The sequence below is a fragment of the Oncorhynchus kisutch genome, linkage group LG8 (genome assembly GCF_002021735.2).
Source record: "Oncorhynchus kisutch isolate 150728-3 linkage group LG8, Okis_V2, whole genome shotgun sequence".
In the NCBI taxonomy this organism is placed as follows: domain Eukaryota; kingdom Metazoa; phylum Chordata; class Actinopteri; order Salmoniformes; family Salmonidae; genus Oncorhynchus; species Oncorhynchus kisutch.
The window spans coordinates 38663475-38686765 of NC_034181.2; the positions used below are offsets into that span (position 1 = coordinate 38663475).

The 23291-nt window shown below is 42.2% G+C and overlaps 1 protein-coding gene across 2 annotated transcripts in view; it reads right to left on the minus strand.

The window, feature by feature from the left end:
- Window positions 1-1204: 1204 nt before the first annotated feature.
- trpm3 (transient receptor potential cation channel, subfamily M, member 3) overlaps window positions 1205-23291 on the minus strand; it is a 211583-nt gene continuing 189496 nt past the window's right edge. For both annotated transcript variants that reach the window (XM_031830291.1, XM_031830293.1), the window contains exons 22-25: window positions 18782-18932; window positions 17472-17665; window positions 9234-9366; window positions 1205-8113 (exon numbers count right to left, since the gene is read on the minus strand). In XM_031830291.1, coding sequence (XP_031686151.1) covers window positions 6571-8113; window positions 9234-9366; window positions 17472-17665; window positions 18782-18932 — 2021 coding nt within the window. In that variant the 3' untranslated portion in view covers window positions 1205-6570. The remainder of the gene's footprint in view (window positions 8114-9233; window positions 9367-17471; window positions 17666-18781; window positions 18933-23291) is intronic.

A 23291-nucleotide genomic window follows, 5' to 3' on the forward strand; every position in this document is an offset into this window, starting at 1 on the left:
TCCACAATCATCTCCTTTGTCTTGATCACGTTGAGGGAGAGGTTTTTGTCCTTGCACCACACGATCAGGTCTCTGACCTCCTCCCTACAGGCCGTCTCATCATTGTCGGTGATCAGGCCTACCACTGTTGCGGCCCATCAGGAAGTCCAGGATCCAGTTGCAGAGGTAGGTGTTTAATCCCAGGATCGTTAGCTTAGTGATGAGCTATGAAGGCACTATGGTGTTGAACACTGAGCTGTAGTCAATGAATGGCATTCTCACATAGGTGTTCCTTTTGTCCAGGTGGGAAAGGGCAGTGTGGAGTGGGTCTTACACTGAGGGATGACTGCTCAGAAAGATAATGCAGCTGAACCCCTATTGACCACTTTCCTCAAAGTTTGGCATATTCTCTTTGTTTTCATATATCTGCAGTCCCAGGTAGCCTACATTCAAAACAACACAATGTCACGAGGGAGTCTAACTTTGAAGTATCAATGACTGTGAATGTGGTCCATTCAGTGAATGATGTCCGTTCAGAGAACCCACAGTCAGCATCTATATAAGACTGGGCTACTACTGTGATTTTAGGAACAACTGGGTGATAATATGTGGTGACTACTGCAGAGAATTGTGCTCCATTGACTAAGCATTGTTTCTCTTTGATGTTAAAGGGATGGTTCACCCAAATTACTTATTGGTTTCCGTACCTTGTAAGCAGTCTATGGAAAAGGATGACAGCATCCATGCTTTGGTTTTGTTTCCCATTGCATTATTTCCAAATGCTAACGTTTTAGCATTTGTGGCACAAATAAATTGCAAGTCATTGTACCTATATTAGCATTTTTTGACGTCATGACCAAATCATGAGCTACCCAATCAGTTGAGCTACCCAATCAATTTCAGATACGGATGATTTGAGCTTGATGTGTGAAAAATGTTAATGTTGGTACCATGACTTTCTTCGGATTTGTGCCACAAAAGTTAAAACACTAAAATGTTAGCATTTAAAAACAGTGCCAGGAAAATAAAACCAATGCGTTGATTCCTTTCATACCTTTTCTGTAGACTGCTTACAGAGTAAGGAAACCAATATGTCATTTGGGTGAACTATCACTTTAACAACAAAGTCACAAGTTAGTTATAACATTATTACCGGCGTTCCTGGTAAACACGATACATAGTTTTCATAACACATTGAAAAATAACCTGCCATGGAGACACCATATTTATGTATTAATTTCTTTATTTAATCATGCATGCCAGACATGATCCTATTCATATTGAAGAATACAGATTTGCATTTGCATCCAAATAATCACTACCGTGAGGTCATTTAAAATCTCTCTCTCTCATATAAATTTCACAATGTATTTCTGTACATAATCAGTGGAAGAACTGCATGCATTAAAGGACACTACATAAAGTGAGACTGCCGGAAGATAAGTCCCCTCAAGTAAAACTACAATATCAGCATTATTGCAGAAATGTGCTTGGACGCCCCTTTAGGATACAAGTAGCCTACTCTCCAACAGACTGAGGGGAAATGAAAACCTCTTTGAATTATAACCACAATCTATCATTCACAAAACTGTATGATACAGTATAGGAAAATATTGAGAAAATACTGTACATTAGGTTTCGTTGGATCGCATTGGCAGAATTCTCGGTATTAGGCTACTGTCATATGTGTCCTCAGACATACAGTACCAGTCAAACGTTTGGACATACCTACTCATTCCAGGTTACATATGGAATCATGTACAGTAGTAACCAAAAACAGTGTTATACAAATCAAAATATATTTAACACTTTGGATACTTCAAAGTAGCCACCCTTTCACTTGATGAAAGCTATGTACACTATTGACATTCTCTCAACTAGCTTCATGAGGTAATCTCCCTTAATGCATTTCAATTAACAGGTGTGCCGTGTTATAGGTTAATTTGTGGAATTTATTTCCTTAATGCGTTTGTGCCAATCAGTTGTGATGTGGCAAGGTAGGGTTGGTATACAGAAGATAACCATATTTGGTATAAGACCAAGTCCATATTTTGGCAAGAACAGCTCAATCATCCGACCTCAAACCAATTGAGATGGTTTGAGATGAGTTGGAGCGCAGAGTGAAGGAAAGGCAGCCAACAAATGCTCAGCATATGTTGGAACTCCTTCAAGGTGAAGCTGGTTGAGAGAATGCCAAGAGTGTGCAAAGCTGTCATCAAGGCAAAGGTTGGCTACTTGAAGAATCTAAAATCTAAAATCTATTTAGATTCGTTTAACACTTTTTTAGTCCCATACGTGTTATTTCATAGTTTTGATGTCTTCACTATTGTTCTACAATGTAGAAAATAGTAAAAATGTACAAAAAAACCTTGGATGAGTAGGTGTGTCCAAACCTTTAACTGGTACAGTACATACTGTAGATCTCCCTTTTATTTGATATATTAGTGTATTGTACAACAGAGCAAACATTTACAGAGCATTTACACATGATTTAGAAGTGCTATGGACATGTTTGTCCTTGCATGCCCCCTTTCCATGAGGAAAACAAAAATACTTATTTTGTCCCCGTGAGTGCTAAGAGCCCATTCACTGAGGTTAATTAAAGGACCCAGGATCCAAACCAGTGCCTGGACTAAAACCCAAAGGGGAACCAGACCTTCACCTTATCACTCTTCTATTGCAATGCAATGTTCCTTCAACGAGTGTGTTCAATGGTGTTCAGACATCTTTTGAACAGTTTGTTCACTTTTTTAAACTTTAGCTTATTTATTTACGAAACATTTAGTGAAAAGTGAACTATCCCGTGTATTGTGAAACAAAACCGAACCAACAACTAACAACATGAGAATCCAACATTGTGCAGTTTTCTTTTCATGACTATATGCACCTTGCACCTGAAAGTTGTTGGATGTTCTTACACTGGTTTTGAACAAAAGCACAAGCTGAACAGAATATTCTTCACACTTTGTGATTGTATTAAAGCTCATTGTTGGTTTTAGTTGGTTTTAACTTTGACTCCTGTGTCCACAAAAGGGGCGGGAGGGTCGGGTTTCATGGAACACAACTGAAGAGAGAGGTCATTTTACATTTCCTTACACACAAAAAATATAGATCTAAGGTCCCATGAGAATTTGGGTTGAATGCATACGCACAGTGATTAGCGGAGGCCTGTCTGCTCAAGAGAGATTGGAATATTCCTTACTTTACAACATTTCCTCCATCTGCTGAGTGTCACTTGCACATCTACATCCTTACAAAACAAAGAAGCAGTTTAGGAAACGTGTGAAAATACCCATTCAATAATATTGGACATTGATAAGGCAAATGAAACATTCAGACCAAGAGTGAAGATACACAGAGAGCAGCCAGCCCCCCCCTCCCCCCTCCAAAAAAAACTATCAAAAGGCAAAGAGTGCCAGTGTCACCTCCTAGGTTTATCTCCTAGGTCTATCTCCTAGGTCTATCTCCTAGGTCTATCTCCTAGGTCTATCTCCTAGGTCTGTCTCCTAGGTCTATCTCCTAGGTCTATCTCCTAGGTCTGTCTCCTAGGTCTGTCTCCTAGGTCTATCTCCTAGGTCTATCTCCTAGGTCTATCTCCTAGGTCTGTCTCCTAGGTCTATCTCCTAGGTCTGTCTCCTAGGTCTGTCTCCTAGGTCTATCTCCTAGGTCTATCTCCTAGGTCTATCTCCTAGGTCTGTCTCCTAGGTCTTGCACATTGAAATCAATGTTTTTATCCAGTGACTAAACGCTGTAACCACTTGGACTGCATTATCCCCACAGTTAAGAAATTCAGGAAAAGAATACCATGGGTCCTAATTGTGTAACTAGATTCGCGAGAAAAGTTACAAACAAAATTAATGTGCAGATTTCATGTAAATGTTTTAATTACTGTGTATTTCAAATAGCCACTCCATGCTTGAAAGGCACCCTCAGTTTGGTAACGCTTCTAGAGGAGTATTGCTTTAAAATATCCAACTTACATTAAAAAATATATTTTTCTTTCTCTTTGACAGCTGCTCAAGAACATACAATATAAACAAATGATTCCATACTTGTGATTGCAATGTACAATATAGTAATTAATCACATGATATATTAAGTAAACCATATAATACATCAGTGCTTATAGGTGACACCTTTTATACATGTTAAAAGCTTGTAATAATTCCATACTTTAAATTTGACAAAATAGCACTGAGAAGGTATAAATAATCAGTTCGTATTTCAAACAGCCATTCAATTATTCATTGTAAGCAAATAAAATAGGTCAATATAAGCAATCAAAACAATTGCAATGTAATTTAATTAAAGTGATTTAATACTGATCAAATATAAAACACAAATGTATCTTATTTTTTGAGAACCTGTGATGTAAATGTTACTCATCTATAGTTCCATCTTTACAAACATGTGGTAACAGGCATTCCACACCAGTCAGATTATTATGCGTTGTAATAAATTAAGGGATTAAAAAAAAAACACTGGTTCTCTGTCATTTCTTTTTTATATTAACTTGAAAGGTGTCTCTATCTCTCATAAAATGCATACGATTCAAAGAGCTGACTCTTTTGCAAATGTTTCAAATAACTCCATCTTGTGGAATTCAGTTATCTAACCATTCTCTTCTAGCCTACTCATACACACAGTATTCTGTAGTCCTACACATTTTTGCAGACAATTTTCTGCCGGTTTAAGTTGACCATTCTAGGTGATTACATTGGTCAGTCTGGTGCTTCAATTTGAATAGAAGAAATCATGAATGACTGCAAAAAAAAGGTAAGAAGGACGGTAAGAATGTTAGTGTCTGTCTAGCTTTCCAGCCTTCTCATCTTGAAGCTCACTATTCATACCGAACAGGAGATTAAAATGTCTGGATACTTGAGACTGATGTCAGACCCAAGCAACAGAATGCTGCTGCCACAAAAATGAAAGGAATGGGTATTATTACCAGTCATGTATGATGTCATGTATGATGTTTGGTTGCTAAAAAGGCTACTTTAATCGTTTTGATTTTGAAGTGTTGCAATTTCATAGTGGGCATACTGCTTAGGATGAAGGACTCTCCAAATAGGGTCACAGCTCCCTCTTGTGTCCAGTTCTGAGTTTTTTTTACTGAGAAAAGGCGATCTAAGGGAAATACTTATAACATTGGGATGGTGCTGGTGCTATCAAACAATCTGTTACATGAGAGGAATTGTTTTGGATTTCCTTCACCCATTCCATACACCTTGAGTGCATGTATGATTATGTGTGTGTGCGTGTTTACTCCTCTACACTGTAGGCCACAGTGACAAAAACACGTGACTGGGGATTGGGGATTGACTGGGGATTGGACAACGCAAGTAAATAGATAGACACTTACGATGAGTCTACATTTAACTAAATATTCCATCCTCCTTGTTACTGAGGTCATGTAGGTAATATATTTTAGTGCCCTGGAACTCTGTTAGGTCAATGCTACCTGACTGTCAGTGTGCATGGACTTTAAATCAGGGACATACATTATACATAATAGAGCCCTATTATATCCAGAAATTCAACCTGCACCACCAGTTTGGGGTGGCAGGTAGCCTAGTGGTTAGAGTGCTGGGCCAGTAACCGAAAGGTTGCTGGATTGAATCCCCTAGCTGACAAGGTAAAAAGCTGCCGTTCTGCCGCTGAACAAGGCAGTTAACCCACTGTTGCCCAGTAGGCTGTCATTGTAAATAAGAATTTGTTCTTAACTGACTTGCCTAGTTAAATAAAGGTTCAATAAAAAAGAATATAAAAAAAAACGTTTGACTGGTCTCTATGTGTGTTCTACTACAGTCACTACTGCTGTAATCTAATTCACCTGACCCTTCCCCCTAATGTTCAGATGGTCTGGTGGACCAAAGCTTCCAACATGGCCTTCATTAACCCAATAGAACGATCAGGAAAAAGTCCTGACCCATAGCCATTGGCTTTATTTCAAATCAATCACCTCTCTCTGAACACCTCAGCTCTCCACAAGTTTTTTTTATTTCGGAGCCATGACTATTTTTCAAAATTTCAGGCTTATATGCGATACTTACAATTACCCTGGAGACTAGGTTACAAATTATGCTGCTGTTGTAGCATGCAGTTACAGTAGAATGCAGTGCTATGTCTGTGGTGGAAGCACAAAAGCAAAGAGTCATATCCATGGGTATGGGCGGTTTAAGGGCAAAGAGAAAATAAGGAGAACCTGAGGAAATTTGGCAATACTGACGTACAGTCATATATTGTCAGGTGGTCAAGTTGATCATTTTCTAAAGACTCTGACTAACCTGTTATTAGTAGACTTTTTTTCTCTATACTTTCTATGTGGACTAGACTAGTGTTCTGTGACATGTGACGCATTAGTGTGTTGACTTGACAAAAAAAATGGTAGACAGACACGGTACATAGCCTCCATTACCAAACACGCAATGAGAGTCAGCTTGAGGAGGAGGTAAGAACTACCCTAGCTTCATAGCACTTTGTTTAAGACTGGTAGGTTCCCTCCCCATAGACCTTGCTTTCCCCCCAGCCAGCCCTATGGTCCTGTATAACAGAATGTGCCCTGTCCCATTGTTGTTCCCTTCATAATTGTCACGTGTAGTTGTGTCTGCTGTTGAAGCTGCGGAACGCAGAGGGGGTGGTCAGCTTCCTCATGGAGAGGCTGTCTGTCTTGGCGTCAGGCCGCGCCGCAGACTTGCTCCTCAGGAAGGGGTTCCTGGGTTCCCCCAGAACCCCATGGTCTGCACCCCTCTCCATCCTCTCACTGACCGACAGGCTTTTTCTGTGGGGAGGAGGTGCCAAGGATGGGTGGGAGGAGTCGTCTGAGGAACAGCTGTTGGCTCGTTCCAGCCTGGAGAAGGGCGAGCAGAAGGGGGTTCCACTCGCCCCTCCTAAGCCACTCCCTGTGCGACGGGGCTCGGGGGCAGGGGCCATTTCCTCTAGGTCTTCAGATTCTGACTCTGTGTGGCTGAGCTCGGCCTCGCGCTCTGGGTGGGAGGAGCTCATGTCAGGGGGCTTGTCAAAGGGGAATGAGGTGGAGCCTCCAGGGGAGTGGCAACAGTCGTCGGTGGAGTAAGGGGCAGAGACACACCTGGTGTCTATGCAGTCGGTGATGCTGGTGTACTCAGCTGCTTTGACCTGAACTCCTGCCCCTAGGCCTCCATAGCACCCTCGCGGTGTGAACATGAGGCTGTGAGACTTGACCAGTTGAGGCTCTTCCAGGTAGCCCCCGCCGCCAGTGGACAGGTAGCGGCTGCTTTTGGAGCGCTCCAGCAGGCCCGCTGATGGTGGAGGAGAGGGGTCCAGTTCCCAGAGCGGCACAGTGTTATCTGGGAGCAGGTTGGCAGAGCATAGTGACAGGTCTGCAGCCACGCTGTCCTCGTACACAGCCCCACCCTCAGAGTGTCTGTCGCCCAACCCGCTACCTCCACCATAGTCCCTCCCGCTCGACAGCACCGCCTCCATAATCTCAGAGTGGAGCGAGGAGTCAGGCCCGAGGGGAGGGGCCATCCTCAGTGGGTCGAAGAAGACCTTGGCTGGCCCCTCCTCCTCGGATGCCGACACAAAGATGTCTACGCAGGAAGAGGGGCGGTGCTGCTGGGAGACGGACAGCGTGGCCAGTGGGAGGGGCTTAGACTCCTTGGGGGCAGAGCACAAGGCCACCGACTGTGAACTATTGGCTCGTTGCAGGCTGAAGGAGTGCTCCTTGAGGAAACGGTGAGCCCGGTCGGCTCCTGCTCGCTCACGACCTCCCCCCACGTAGAAAGAGTGGCTGCGTGTGCGCATGGCCAGACTGGTGGGGGAGGGCGGTGACATGGAGCCCTCTGCACCTTCATTGAGTCGGTAGGAGTTCCCCTCTTGGCTGTTGAAGCTGCTCTGGCGCAAAAAGTATGCTGCATCTGGGCACTCACCCTGACGCAGCACGTAGGCTGAGTCTGTGCAGTCGGAGGAGGTGCGAGAGCGGGCCTTGTTGACCTCTCCCTGCTCCACTCCCGTGACTCGCTCCAGAGCCACAGCAATCCGACCAATCAGCTCCTCCATCTGGGCCAGACGGATGTCCACGGTCTGTAGAGATGCCTTCATGAAATGTTCTCTCTCATTCACCTCCTCCAGACGCATAGCCATATTCTCCACTCTGCAACAGACAGAGAAGAGAGAGAGAGAAAGAGAGAAGAGAGAAAGCGGAGAGAGAAGGGAGATGGAGAGAGAGGAGGGGGAGAGAGAGAGAGGAGGGGGGAGAGAGAGAGAGAGAGAGAGAGAGAGAGAGAGAGAGAGAGAGGGGGGGGGGGAAGGGGAGAAAAAGAAGGGGGAGTGAGAGAGAGGGGGGTGAGAGAGAGGAGGGGGAGAAAGTGATTATATTGTCCATGACTGGAAATAATGGCAGCAAAGTACGTTTTTTTTTTTTTAACCAAATAAAAATGTTTGAACCAAATAATGGCATGTCCAGACACTGTTGAATAATGAAGGGTCCAGACACTGTTTTTTTGTGAATTCACAAGTTTTTGAGAAACTTACCCCAACCAGCAAATCACTTCCTCATTCTCCATGTGTAGTATGGGGGACGGAAAAAAAACATGAACAAAGGCTCAAAATACACCCAAATACATCATTTTAGAAACGGCAAAGCTCTCAGTACACTGATGCAAGTCTTTAGATTTTGTACTCATGAAATTGTGTCGTTTCGAAATTTATCCGCAACATTATATTCAATTTTTTTGTGACCCGACCAATACCTCGTCGTCCATTCTACAGGTAACTGCGAAAATAAAGGAAACACTTGAATAAATTAGGGACACAAAGTATATTGAAAGCATGCAGAGCTTCCACACAGGAAGTTCCAGACACTTGTAGAATCTGTGCCACGGTGCATTGAAGCTTTTCTGGCGGCTCGTGGTGGCCCAACACCCTATTAAGACACTCTATGTTGGTGTTTCTCTAATTTTGGCAGTTACCTGTAGCAGCAGGCTACACGGAGAATGGAACAGATGGATAGGGGAATTACTCAAGTTGCACAAAACTGAATATTAAATTGTGGATAAAGTTCGTAATGACACAATTTTATGTATACAACATCTAAAAACCTGCATCACTATACTGGGAGTTTCTAAAAGGACGTATTTGGGTGTTTTTGGAGCCTTTGTTCATGTTTTTTTCCTACACTATGAGGATGAGGAAGTGATTTGCTGACAAAAAGGAAGAGCCTACATCACGTGTTGTACTTAAGCATGACAGGATTGTGTTCGCTCATGTCCAACCTCTCTGACGTCACTCGGATCCTCTCGTCATTCGAAGAGTTGAAGCGGTCATCTTTCTCACGGAAGTACTCCTCAATGCACTGCTCCTCAAAGTCATGAACTTTCTTCAGCTCGTCTTCAGTGATGAAGAGCTCTGTGATGGAAGGATGATGAAAAGCAAGGAAGGATGAGCAGAAATGGAAGGATAAGCAGAAACAAGGAAGGATGGATCAATCTATTGCTAGAGGTATAGTTTTTGTCTTAATCTGCTGTTGTCTAGTACTGTCTTTTTGCTAGCTACGCAACTAACAATTCTAGGGAGAGATAACGTTTTAATAATGTTACTCTTAATGTTCCCCTAAAGTCTGAGTGTCCAGTTTATTTTTGGATGCAATTTTCAGACATTCACAGAAGTGGCGACAGCATAACACAATCATCCAAACCAGAAAATGTAGGCTACAACAGTCCTAGTGCGAACTGAGGAAAGATTGAGGTAACAGAAGATGTCATATTTAGCTAACTCCTGGGCTGACAGAAACCATAATATGAATTAGCTAATAGAAAGGACTATTTTCAATTCAATCACATCATCGGTGTGCTCACCATTGATCCAAATAATTGAGTAAAACACTTTCTAAAAATCGAAAGAAATCCGACGACGGGTAGTTTGTGCGCGCCGCCAAGTATATATTTTTTGGGGGTCAACCAAAGATAGGTAGAGGAGATGAGTTTGGTCTGTTTGCAGCATGTTGAAGGGGGTTTGTCATCTACGATCATTCACTTTCCTTCATTCACTTCCGGAGGTTTACTCGAAAGATAAGTGAACCATCCCTCACCTCATTTTGTTACTACATCTTAATTAAATTCTGACAGACTTTTACGTGACACCCAGAATGCATTGTATAACGCCAACAAACATGGCGCCACACATAAATATTTTAGCATTAGCTCATCATAATCAGTACAACTTTCAAAAAACTATTTTATACACATCATATGTGTCCATTACTATCTGCGCAATAATCGGAATGCATGATTTGTCACCAGTACTTGAAAACAGTAAATGCATTATGCTCCAAACATACATACGTTGTGCTACAATAGAAATGACAACACGATATACAGAAAATAAGGCACTTACTTTGATTGGAATTAGCACATGTCCAAAGTTATTATTTGTAAAGAAAACAACAATGAAGGCAATGCAAGAGACAGACAAAAAAATGTGCCAGGGGAAAAAAAGTTTGTGTTAGACTACGTAAATGTCTGCATACTTGATCAGGGGAAACACTGGGGTGATGCTTAAAATCTCATTGAAGAGATTAGTTCATCCTGTTCAGTAAAGCCGCAAACATAAATTGTCCGCAACAGTGAAATGGGCTACTTCTATGTGAATTAATGAGGTGGAACACACCTCAATTCAAACTGTTGTTAGAAAATAAAACTTGTTAGAAAATCATTTCAAATTGACAAGATGAAATATAGCCTACAGATAATTAGTGTCTTGGTTTGTGAGGGAAAATGTGTTAACTGTCCTGTTGTGTAACAATCACATGTTGAAACAATGAGCGCATTCTGACATCACGCATATCACAAAACTCACTCTGGGCTACCTTTCGAGATATTTGGAACTCACATGCGAAAAGGTTAAATATTGTTACTTGTGGAAAGTTGCTATAGACCACCAAGTGGTACCAAGTGGTAATATGTGTGAAGTACTTCATAATGTATGTGATATCAACAGAGAGGTATATTTTCTGGGTGACCTAAATATTGACTGACTTTCATCAAGCTGTCCACTCAAAAAAAGCATTGAACTGTAACCAGTGCCTGTCATCTCATTCAGGTTATCAGTCAAACTACCATGGGAGTTACAAACAACACAGGAATGAAATCATCCACATGTATTGATCACATCTTTACTAATGCTTCAGAAATCTGCTTCAAAGCAGTATCCAAATCAACCAGATACAGTGATCATAATATAGTAGCCATATCTAGGAAAACCAAAGTTCCAAAGTTTGGGCCTATTATAGTGTATAAGAGGTCATACAATACGTTTATTAGTGATTCCTACACTTTGTCTGGTTTGTCGTATGTAATGAGGAACAACCAGACTCTGCACTTGACACATTTATGAAATTGCTTATTCCAGTTACTCATAAGCATGAACCCATTTAGAAAATTACTGTAACAATATATAGATAAATGATACCGTATAAAGAATGTTAGTAAAAAGCTTTGAGCACCAAAAAGGCAAACTCAGCTCAATCATTATTTTAATAAGATGGCTCATTAACTACTTTAATGATTTCTTTCCATTGGCAAGATTAGCAAATTTAGTCATGACCTGCCAGCAACAAACACCAACCCTACACATCCAAGTACAGTATAACTGGCCAAATTACGAAAGGCTAGCATTGTCATTTTGAATTCCATAACGTGACTTTGGAAGAGGCTATTTTTTTGTACATTCTTTGAGCAATGACAAGCCACCTTGGTCTGACTACTTGGATAGAAAATTACTGATAATAGTGGATGATATTGTCATTCTTACTTGCCATATCTTCAATCTAAGCCTACAAGAAAGTGTGTGCCCTCAGGCCTGGAGGGAAGCAAAAGCAATTCCGCTAAATAGTAAAACCCCCTTTACTGGCTCAAATAGATGACCAATTAGCCTGTTACCAACCCTTAGTAAACTTTTGTAAAACATGTTTTGAGCAGATTCAATGCTATTTTATTGTAAACAAATTGACAACAGACTTTCAGCACGGCAGTTCAACATGCACGGAAGTTACACAATTGAATGATGATTGACTGAGAGAAATTGATGGGAGCTGCTTTTGACATTATCGATCATAGTCTGCTACTGGAAAAAACATATGTGTTACAGCTTTATTGTGGATAAAGAGTTACCTGTCTAACAGAACACAAAGGGTGTTCTTTAATGGAAGCCTCTCCAACATAATCCATCTTAAAATCATTCCCCAGGGCAGCTGTCTATGCCCCTTACTTTTCAAAATCTTTACTAATGACCTGCCACTTTGAGTAAAGCCAGTGTATATACAGTATGCTGATGACTCAACACTATACATGTCAGCTACTACAGCGAGTGAAATCACTGCAACACTTAACAATGAGCTGTAGTCAGTTTCAGAATGGGTGGCAAGAAATAAGTTAGGCCTAACTTCAAAGCTACAAGCATTGTATTTGGGACAAATCATTCACTAAACCCTAAACCTCAACCTAATCTTGTAATGAATAATATGGTAATATAGCAAGTTGGGGAAACATGCACTATACTAGGCCCATGATGATGCAACAGTAGCTAAGATGGGAAGAAGTCTGTCCATAATATAGCGCTGCACTGCCTTAACAACACTTTCAACAAGGCAGGTCCTACAGGCCCTAGTTTTGTCGCACCTGGACTACTGTCCAGTCTTGTGGTCAGGTGCCACAAAGTGGGACATAGTAAAATAGCAATTAGCTCAGAACAGGGCAGCATGGCTGGCCCTTAACTGTACACAAAGAGCTAACATAAAAAATATGCATGTCAATCTCTAATGGGTCAAAGTAGAGGAGAGATTGACTTCATCACTACTTGGTTTTATAAGAAATATTGACATGTTGAATGCACCGAGCTGTCTGTTTAAACTACTAGCACACAGCTCGGACACCCATGCATACTCTACAAGACATGCCACCAGAGGTCTCTTCACAATCCCCTAGTCCAGAGCAGACTATGGTAGGTGTACAGTCGTACATAGAGCCATGGCTGCATAGAACTCTATTCCACATCAGGTAACTGATGCAAGCATTAGAATCTGATTTTAAAAAACTGATAAAAATACACATTATGGAACAGTGCGGACTGTGAAGAGAGACACACACAGGCACAGACCCACGCATACACATGCTAACACACACACTCTACACACATGTACACACATGTACACATGGATTTTGTATTGTAGATATAGTATTGATTTTGTATTGTAGATACAGTATGTGGTAGTAGAGTAGTGGCCAGAGGGCCTGAGGGCACGAACTTAATGTGTTGTGAAAAGTGTTATGAAATGTAGTATTTTTAAATGTATATAACTGCCTTAAATTTGCTGGACCCCAGGAAGAGTAGCCGCTACCTTGGCAGCAGCTAATGGGGATCCTTAAAAAATACAATACCCAGTGGTACGGGTTCCGTTAGTTACTCCCTGAGGCAAGTTCACTATGAAGGTGGGGGTGATAAACCATTTACCAGTATCGTTACTGCTAGGGAGAGATTGTAACCTATTCGAGTGTTTGTGGCGGAGTAAATCAGAACTCCCCCAAGCCCGTGCCAGTGCGAATACGCAATGTGAAGCAGTCCCTGGCACTCTCAGAGAAAACACATCCCCAAAAGGCATGCACCTGCCGTGTGTGGAGTGATGGTAGCTACAATAGTCATTTACAACATTAACAATGTCTACACTGTATTTCTGATCAATGTGATGTTATTTTAATGGAAATAAGTGACCCCAAACATTTGAACGGTAGTGTATCTCAACTGGTATGCCATCCAGCCCTAGAGTATTCCCAGACTTAAAGGCTTTATTTGCAAGAACTTCCTCTTCTGTCATTTGGCCTTCACATAAGTCTTTATGTACAGCTGTTCATTTGACATCATCAATAGAAAAACAATCCTCTTTCAAAAGATCGTTTGGCGAATCATGGGTGACTGTCATTTGTAACAAGTTTCAGTACATTATTCTTTGTAGCATTTCTATGTTTAAGATGAAAAAGAATGGTGCAGTGTTCTCCATATTACATCCAGTTTGCTTTATTTTTTATAACATATTACACTTGATCTTTCTTGAATATATTCCACCAGTTCCTTTCATTTTACCTAGAACTTATTCTGTGCCTCTATGGTACAGTTTTTATTGCTATCTATCTGTACTGTTGGTCCTTCTATTTGTGAACTTTTTGACCTGTATTGCTTTTGCTTTAAGTATGAGTACTGAATTGCATGGCCTCTGAAGGCACATTTAAAAGTACCCCACACAGAGGGGATCTGCTGTTATATCGGAAAAAGTCAGTTATAAATTCTTCTGTTCTAGTTAAAAACAAGTTTCTGTTTTTTACCCCTTTTTTCCCAATTTCGTGGTATCCAATTGGTAGTTACAGTCTTTTCCCATCGCTGCAACTCCCGTGCGGACTCAGGAGAACTGAAGCTCAAGAGCTGTGTGTCCTCCGAAACACAACCCAGCCAAGCCGCGCTGCTTCTTGACACAATGCCCCCTTAACCCGGAAGCTAGCCTCACCAATGTGTTGGAGGAAACACCTGGCGACTGTGTCAGCGTGCATTGCGCCCAGCCCACCACAGGAGTCGCTAGTACACGATGGGACAAGAACATCCCTGCCAGCCAAACCCTCCCCTAACCTGGACGACGCTGGGCCAATTGTGCGCCGCCCCATGGGTCTCCCGTTCGTGGCCGGCTGCGACAGAGCCTGGACTCGAACCAGGATCTCTAGTGGCACATCTTAGACCACTGTGCCACTCAGGAGGCCCGTCATTAAATAGGCCCATGTGGGAATTCTGTAAGAATAATGTATATGCCAATTATTTAATGGTCTGACCGCATTCTGCCCGCTATCAACACTTTTTAAACTTTTGGTGCCAGCGAGAATGACATAAAAAAGTGATGAAAACGACTAGCTTGATTGAGCCTGCGCCATGTATATCTCACTAGGTATTGTTTTTCTTATATTTAGATTTCAGGGAGAATTTCACTGTAAATGTACAGCATTATACTGGCACCAGAGTTGCCAGCTTAATACTGTAATTTTGCTTTACAGTAGAGATGCTGTAATACATTTTACAATACTATTTTCCTTACTCTAAAATATATTACCTCATCTCTGCTGTAAAGCAAAATTACATTATTAAGCTGGCAACTCTGGTGCCAGTAAATGCTGTAAATTTACAGTGAAAGGTTTTAGTGTATTGCCCACCAGCTGCCCTTAAAGTACTCAATGAGCTTGACACCTAGATAAGCTCATTTCCTGATGATGGCGCACCACTCATCGTACTCGGTGACTTCAACCTCCCGACGTCTGCCTTGGATTACTTTCTTTCCACCTTTCCCCCCCTTGCCTCTTTTCATCTCACCCTTTCCCAATCCCCTCCCACTCACAAAGCAGGAAATACGCTTGACCTCATTTATACGAAAGGCTGTTCGCCTACTAATCTCACTGCCAACACCCTCCAGGTCTCTGATCACTACTTTGTTACCTTTCTGTCTCCTTCTCCTCCACCCCTTCCCAATCATCCCCTACCCAGATGGTCATGCACCGTCGCCATCTTCGCTCTCTCTCTCCCATTACTCTCTCCTCTTCTATCCAATCATCTCTCCTTTCTGCTAAATCCTTCTCCATTGTGTATCCTGATTCTGCCTCTTCAACCCTACTCCCCTCCCTTTCTGCATTCTATGACTAGCACTGTCCCTTTCCTCATGGTCGGCTCGGCCCTCCCTTGCTGCTCCATGGCTGAGTGACTCATTGCGTGTTTGTGGGCAGCTGAGCAAAAATGGAGGAAAACTAAACTTCCGGGAAGACCTATCATCCTTTCACTCCCTCCAATCTACATTCTCTTTCTCTGTATCAACTGCTAAAGCCACTTTCTATCACTGTAAAGGTCAAGCTTCTGCCTTTAACCCTAGGAAACTATTTTCCACCTTCTCCTCCCTGTTTAATCCGCCCCTGCAGATGACTTTGCCAACCACTTTGAAAAGAAGGTTTACAGCATCCGCTCCTCATTCACTCAGTCTATTGAGTCCACTGGTCCTACTCAGAACTACCCTACGCCTTGACCTTTTTCACCCCTCTCTCTCCAGATGAAATAATGTAACTAGTGAGGCCCAGCCGTCCGACAACCTGCCTGCCCACTTGACCCCATCCCCTCCTCCCTTCGCCAGACTATCTCTGGAAACCTTCTCCCATTCCTCACTTCCTTCATCAACTCATCACTGACCACTGGCTGCATCCCTTCTGACTTCAAAATGGCTAGAGTCAATCCCCTCGACCCCATTGACGTCAAACTACAGACCTGAATCCTTCTTTCTTTTCTTTGCAAAACACTTAAGTGTGCTGTGTGTGACCAACTCTCTCTCTATCTCTCCCTAACCAGTCAGGCCAAAATATGGGTCACTCAACAGAGACCGCTCTCCTCTGTGTCACGGAGGCTCTCCACACTGCCAAAGCTGACTGTCTCTTCTCTGTTCTCATCCTGACACCGTGAACCATCAGATCCTCCTTAGGGCAGGGTGTCTCTGGCTCTGCACACTCTTGAATTGCATCCTACCTGGCAGGCCGCTCCTACCAGGTGACGTGTAGAGGATCTGTATCTGCACGACGTACTCTCACTACTGGTGTCCCCCAGGGTTCAGTTCTAGGCCCTCTTTTTTATACACCAAGCCACTTGGCTCTGTCATATAGCCCTATCATTGCTATGCGACACCCAGGTGGCGACACGCTTCTCCAAGTGCCTGGCAAATATCTCAGCTTTGATATCGGCCAACCCCCTCAAGCTCAACCTCAACAAGATGGAGCTCCTCTGCCTGACTGCTCCAAGACATCTCCGTCATGATTGGCAACTCTGCTGTGTCCCCCTCCCAGAGTGAAACAAACCTTGGCGTGACCCTGGACAACACCCTGTCATTCTCTAACATCTAAGCAGTGACTCGCTCATGCAGGTTCATGCTCAACAAAATCCATAGAGTATGAGTCTACCTCACACAGGAAGTGGCGAATGTCCTAATCCAGGCAACTTGCTGTTGATTGGGTTCCCCACTTGTGCAATCAAAGCCCTGCCACTTATCCAGAACACTTATTCACTCAGTCTATTGCCTGGAGTTCAACTTTTCCAGGGCTCTCCTATATCACCCCGCCCCGCCCTACCTTCAGGCTATGCTCAAAATCTACACCCCAACCCGAGCACTCCGTTCTGCCACCTCTGGTTTCTTGGCCCTCCCACTCCCACCCCTCCTGCTCAGCCCAGTCAAAGCTCTTCTCTGTCCTGGCACCCAAATAGTGGAACCAGCTTCCACCTAAAGCTAGGACAGCAGAGTCCCTGTCCATCTTCCAAAACCTGAGATATGTGGTTGCCCCACCTAGCTATTTTATGATGACTGCACTAACTGTACGTTGCTCTGGATGCGAGTGTCTGCTACATGACACAAATGTAAATGTACAATTTCAAAAGGGCCTAGCCCATGTACTCACTAAGGCCATAATCTCTCTCTTCATCGTCGTGCTTCCGCCAGCGACAGCACAGGTGCTTGAGGACCATGGTCATGTGACTGAAGATGATGAGGGGAGGGGGGAGGATGGGCCGCTCGTAGAAGGTCATGATGAGCTGGTATCTCTGGAACTTCCACACCTGGTTGGAGATGGACTTCACCTCAAAGAAGGTGTTGCTATGACAACAGACAGAAACAACCAAAATGTCAAACCAACCAAGAATGCAACAGCTTGGTTTATTTACCAAACATTGTTGCAACATGTTTTATGCATGCGTTTCTATGAAGATGGATTAAAGGCCATGTTTTGAAACATTCAACCCCTCTTTCAACCATCCACCTACCTATCTACAGTCACCATAACTTGTACCACTACAGCCACTACTACAACTTTGCCTGCTACTACTACTACAACAACAACTACTACTACTATTAAGATCACAAAAACCTTCTTACATTTACATTTGAACAAAAATGCCAGTAAAACAGAGATGTACAAACAGTATGTTCCTTACACTCCACCGCTATTTGCATTAGAACTTTTCTTCCATTTGCATTTCTTGGTCAAGAAGTCATGAAATGCGGAGGGGATCGTTCTTACTACAGTATTTCACACAGATGGCAATAAGGCACAATAACAGTAAATGATCACTATAATGGCTCTCAATAAGAGATGAAACATCTTATTGTGTGTATATGCTACAGTATGCTCTGCCATGGGCCTCGAGTGGCTGCAATTTAACAGCACTTAAGCAACTGCAGTTGTCATGTTACACACAGCTGTCATATTATATATTTGAAAGCCTACCATCTGCACTCAAAAGACAGCACAGTTTAGGCACTGTTTATAACTAATCAAAGTCCTAACCGCTCACTTGTTAGGCTATATAAAACTAACAAGGAACACAGATGGAAATGACCTACGTAGCTAACTAACTCGGGTGATATATGAGTATGTTGTGCAAGGACCCCGAAAAAATTATGTGGGTGAGGGAGAGTAAAATAAACCTATCCCATGCACATTTTTGTCTTCATCCAGAGAAAACACCCAGAGATCCTACCTCCAAGGAATTTTGGCAAGCTGAAAGGATTTGGCAGGTGTAAGCAAATATATTACCAAAGTAAAAAATGTAACAAATATATATTTAAACCTGTCAAATCCTCTCAGATCTCCACAAGTGTCTTGGGGACGGGGTGTAGGAGCTAAGGGGTCATTTCTGGACAAGGTCCTGGTATGTATAATCGAGTGGGCATAAGGAGAGTGTAGTATGTCTACAGAAAGTGAGCACATACTTGAAGACAGCTATGAGTAGGTTGACCAGCAGGATGTTGGCCACCAGCAAGTAGCAGGCCATGATGGCAGGAACGATCCAGGCTCCCGTCTTACATGGCGGCAGAATCACAACATGCCCGTCGTCCGCGGTGATATTCTGGCCACACGGAGCTAAGCACAATGACACAACCACAGGTTCAGGATGTTGCTCAAGGTGTCACAAAGACAAACTTTGACAAAATAAATGGGTAGCCTGTAGAGAGTTTCTATGACGGAACATTATAAATGAAGGCAAACATTTGTGCCAATTGTGCGTCAAAACGAATAAACACACAGAACAGGACAAGCAAGCCAACATAAAAGATGAAGACACAATCAAATGAAAGGAATATGTCACCATACAATACATACAAGCAAACCCAGGCAATCATACAGAACAAACAATCATTATGTTAACATCTAAAATAAACAAACCAACAAATAAACAGGCCAACAAATACTTCAAGTTTTGCAAACAAACAAGAGGCATAATATACTGTATATATGCATATTATTTTTGGAGGGGATAGGAAGGAGTGAGCTCTAGAATGGAAAGGTCTTATGTGCTGAAATGTGTATCTCAAAATATAGAAACAAATATATTCATGGCAATAACTTGCATTCCCAATATATTTAAACATGGCATTGATGTTTAAAATATATTGTCACATATGTGTGCCATATCCTAGCTGAATAATGATTATACTACAGAGTAATTGAAATGTATTTAAGATACATCATATGTTTTTTCCATCAGTGATGGTTCAGTTGCTGTGGCTTATAATGGGGACACTCAGCACTTTCACTTTGGATGCTCATTTGTTTGTTTGCCTATGAATCATTATATAATCATTATATTCATACGTATCTCTGGATTTCAATTGATCACACAAGGCAGCCCAAAGGTAGAGAACTGAAGTAATTTTCTCTTTAGCTCGCATTTTTACACTCAAAGAAATTGGGTTAACAACTCTGACAACTGAACCACGTGAAAAAACAGATTGCCGTAGATGAAAGGTTATGATGTGTGTGTGTGTGTGTGAATACAGAATAATATTAGATCTTGTGTACATACAGATGTAGGATCTAACCAGTTTGATACAGCCGGGCAGAAAATACTGCAGCAAAGGGAAATATAAATTATTGTGTGGATTATATTATTATATAGACATTTGTTTATGGAGTATGATAAAAAAAATATTATATGGCAAATCAGGTCTGACATTTTTAAGTGGAAATTAAAATCTTTAGAATACTTTTTAAATATCGAATACACTCCAAGTTTGCATTTCCTGCTGTGCAGCAACAAAAGAGTGAGCAAATTAAGATCCTACATCTGTATGTGTTTAGGAGTGCTTTTGACACTCTGTAGGTGTGTACTGTATAAGTAACTGCGCTTTTGAATGAGGTGTGTGTGTGTGTGTGTGTGTGTGTGTGTGTGTGTGTGTGTGTGTGTGTGTGTTTGGTTGTATTTATTGTATGAGTATTTGCGTATCATGTTGACCTGTATGGATGAGAGGGCATTATTGTGAGTGTGGGTGTCTAGATTACATTTTGTCGATGTTGCAGTCCTGTTGTTCTAGTGAAAGCAGAGCTGGCGTTGAGGGATTGCGAAAAATGACATGAGTGAAGGACTGAGTTTACCTGGCAAACTTACTTTTCCAAAATAAAACAAAATAATGAAAATGTCAAAGGAGCAATGACAGTCTCCTTTGAGATTTAGTGTCATCAAAATAAATCAATAAATCAACCAAATGAAACCAAATAAGAATGCTACTGCCATGAAACACAGTTATTGACCTGTCAGCGTGTCGTGCTGCATGCTTATCCATAGAGTTGGAAAAGAGGACACACCTTCTATCTTTGCATTTGATTCTGTGACCGTATGGGCGGAGGTCATTAACTGGCAGCACCACTGAGGGCTATCGCCATCTCTTCTTATTCTATGAGTTTATTGGCGATCCATAAAGAAACTGAAAAGGTGCATACTTCCACCTACTATGCAGGAGTGTGTATAATCTGAAAAGGCACAACGTGAAGGTTGGTGATTTACTGCCACCTGAAGTAAGTGCTGGAGTGTTTTTTCAGGAGTATTACAGTACCAGTCAAAAAGTTTGGACACACCTACTCGATCAAGGGTTTTTATTTGTTTTTACTATTTTCTACATTGCAGAGTAATAGTGACAACATCAAAACTATGAAATAACACATATGGAATCATGTAGTAACCCAAAAAGTGTTTGTCACACCAGCCTTCGCTTTGGCTCCCCCTCCTGTCCAGCTCAGGCATTCGGCGTCGCCGGCCTTCTAGCTACTGCCGAACCGACTGCTGGCAAACACCCTTCACTCATCAACCCCGATCTTGTCTCGTCATCATTACACACACCTGGTTCCAATCCCAAATCTCCCTCTGCCATTTGTCTTTGTCGGTCATTGTAAATGTTACTTGTTTTCCTGAGAGGAATTTCTCCTACTATTTCCTGAGTACTTTATATTTTGCACTTTGGGTTCGCCCTGTGCCTTTTTGTTTATGAAGAAATACTTTAAGCACAACAGCGTTTGGGTTTAGCTTTGATCTATGGTGCTTAAATCAATTCTGCAGTTCTAAACCTGCGACTGCCTCCTGCCTATTCCTCTCTACACAAGTGACCGTGTTAAACAAATCAAAATATATTTTAGATTCTTCAAAGTAGCCACCCTTGCCTTGATTACAGCCTTGCACACTCTTGGCATTCTCTCAACCAACTTCACCTGGAATGCTTTTCCAACAGTCTTAAAGGAGAACTTGTTGTCTGCTTTTCCTTCACTCTGTGGTCCAACTAATCCAAAACCATCTCAATTGGGTTGAGGTCAGGTGATTGTGGAGGCCAGGTCATCTGATGCAACACACCATCACTCTCCTTGGTCAAATAGCCATTACAAAGCCTGGAGGTGTGTTAAGTCATTGTCCTGTTGAAAAACAAATTATAGTCCCACACAGCGCAAACCAGATGGGATGGCGTATCGCTCCAGAATGCTGTGGTAGCCATGCTAGTTAAGTGGGCCTTGAATTCCAAATAAATCACAGTTGATGACAGTGTCATCAACAAAGCACCATCACACCTCCTCTTCAATGCTTCACGATGGGAACTACACATGAGGAGATCAATCCTTTCACCTACTCTGCGTCTAACAAAGACACGGCGGTTGGAACCAAAAATCTATCCATTGCTTGTGTTTCTTGGCCCAAGCAAGTTTCTTCCTCTTGTTGGTGTCCTTTAATTTGACCATGAAGTCCTAATTCACGCAGTCTCCTCTGAACAGTTGATGTTGAGATGTGTCTGTTACTTGAACTCTGTGAAGCATTTATTTGGGCTGGTAGGCTGGTAACTCTAATGAACTTGTCCTCTGCAGCAGAGCTATCTCTGGGTCTTCCTTTCCTGTGGCGGTCTATACGGGAGCCAGTTTCATCATAGCGCTTGAAGATTTTTGCAACTGCACTTGAAGAAACTTTCAAAGTTCTTGTTATTTTCCGTATTGACTCACGTTCATGTCTTAAATTAATGATAGACTGTCGTATCTCTTTGCTTGTTTGAGCTGTTCTTGCCATAATATGGACTTGGTATTTTACCAAATAGGGCTATCTTCTGTATACCACCCCTACCATGTCACAACACAACTGATTGGCTCAAATGCATAAAGAAGGAAAGAAATTCCACAAATTAACTTTTAATAAGGCACACCTGTAAACTGAAATGCATTCCAGGTGACTACCTCATGAAGCTGGTTGAGAGAATGCCATGAGTGTGCAAAGCTGTCATCAAAGCAAAGGGTGGCTACTTTGAAGAATCTCAAATATAAAATATATATTTGGATTTATTTCACACTTTTTGGTTCCTACATGATTCCATATGTGTTATTTTATAGATTTGATGTGTTCACTATTATTCTACAAAGTAGAAAATATAAAAAATTAAGAAAAACCCTCTAATGAGTCGGTGTGTCAAAACCTTTGACTGGTACTGTAATACATTGGCTCATCCCTTCTACTGACCTAGATGGAATTCTGGGTTCCCTCCTCAACCCATAAGAAGTCCCACCCAGTTCACTACATACAAATGGCAAAAACCTTCAATGGTGCTGCCCATGCTAAAACAGACTTTGTGGCAAGTGCACCCTCTATCCATCTCTATGTGCATGTCTGACTAAATAGCAGCCCCTTGACGAGGGTTCAGTGATGGCATGGCAGTGAGGCTGGAATGGTGTAGGGAGGGGAGGGGACGGGGAGGGGTCTAATTATCGATTTACTGGCATTCTGATTGAACACAGCAATGTTGGTATGGACCATTATTACGCCAGGTTCCATGAGCTCGAAATTGATTTTCGACCATCCAGAGTTTTGAATTCAGCCTGTGCTTTAGCTTCCTACTATGCACATCTGAAACAAAGAACGACAGCATTATTTCAGATCTCTTCGCTTTGGGCTAGTCCTTCCATTCTATACACTCTCAA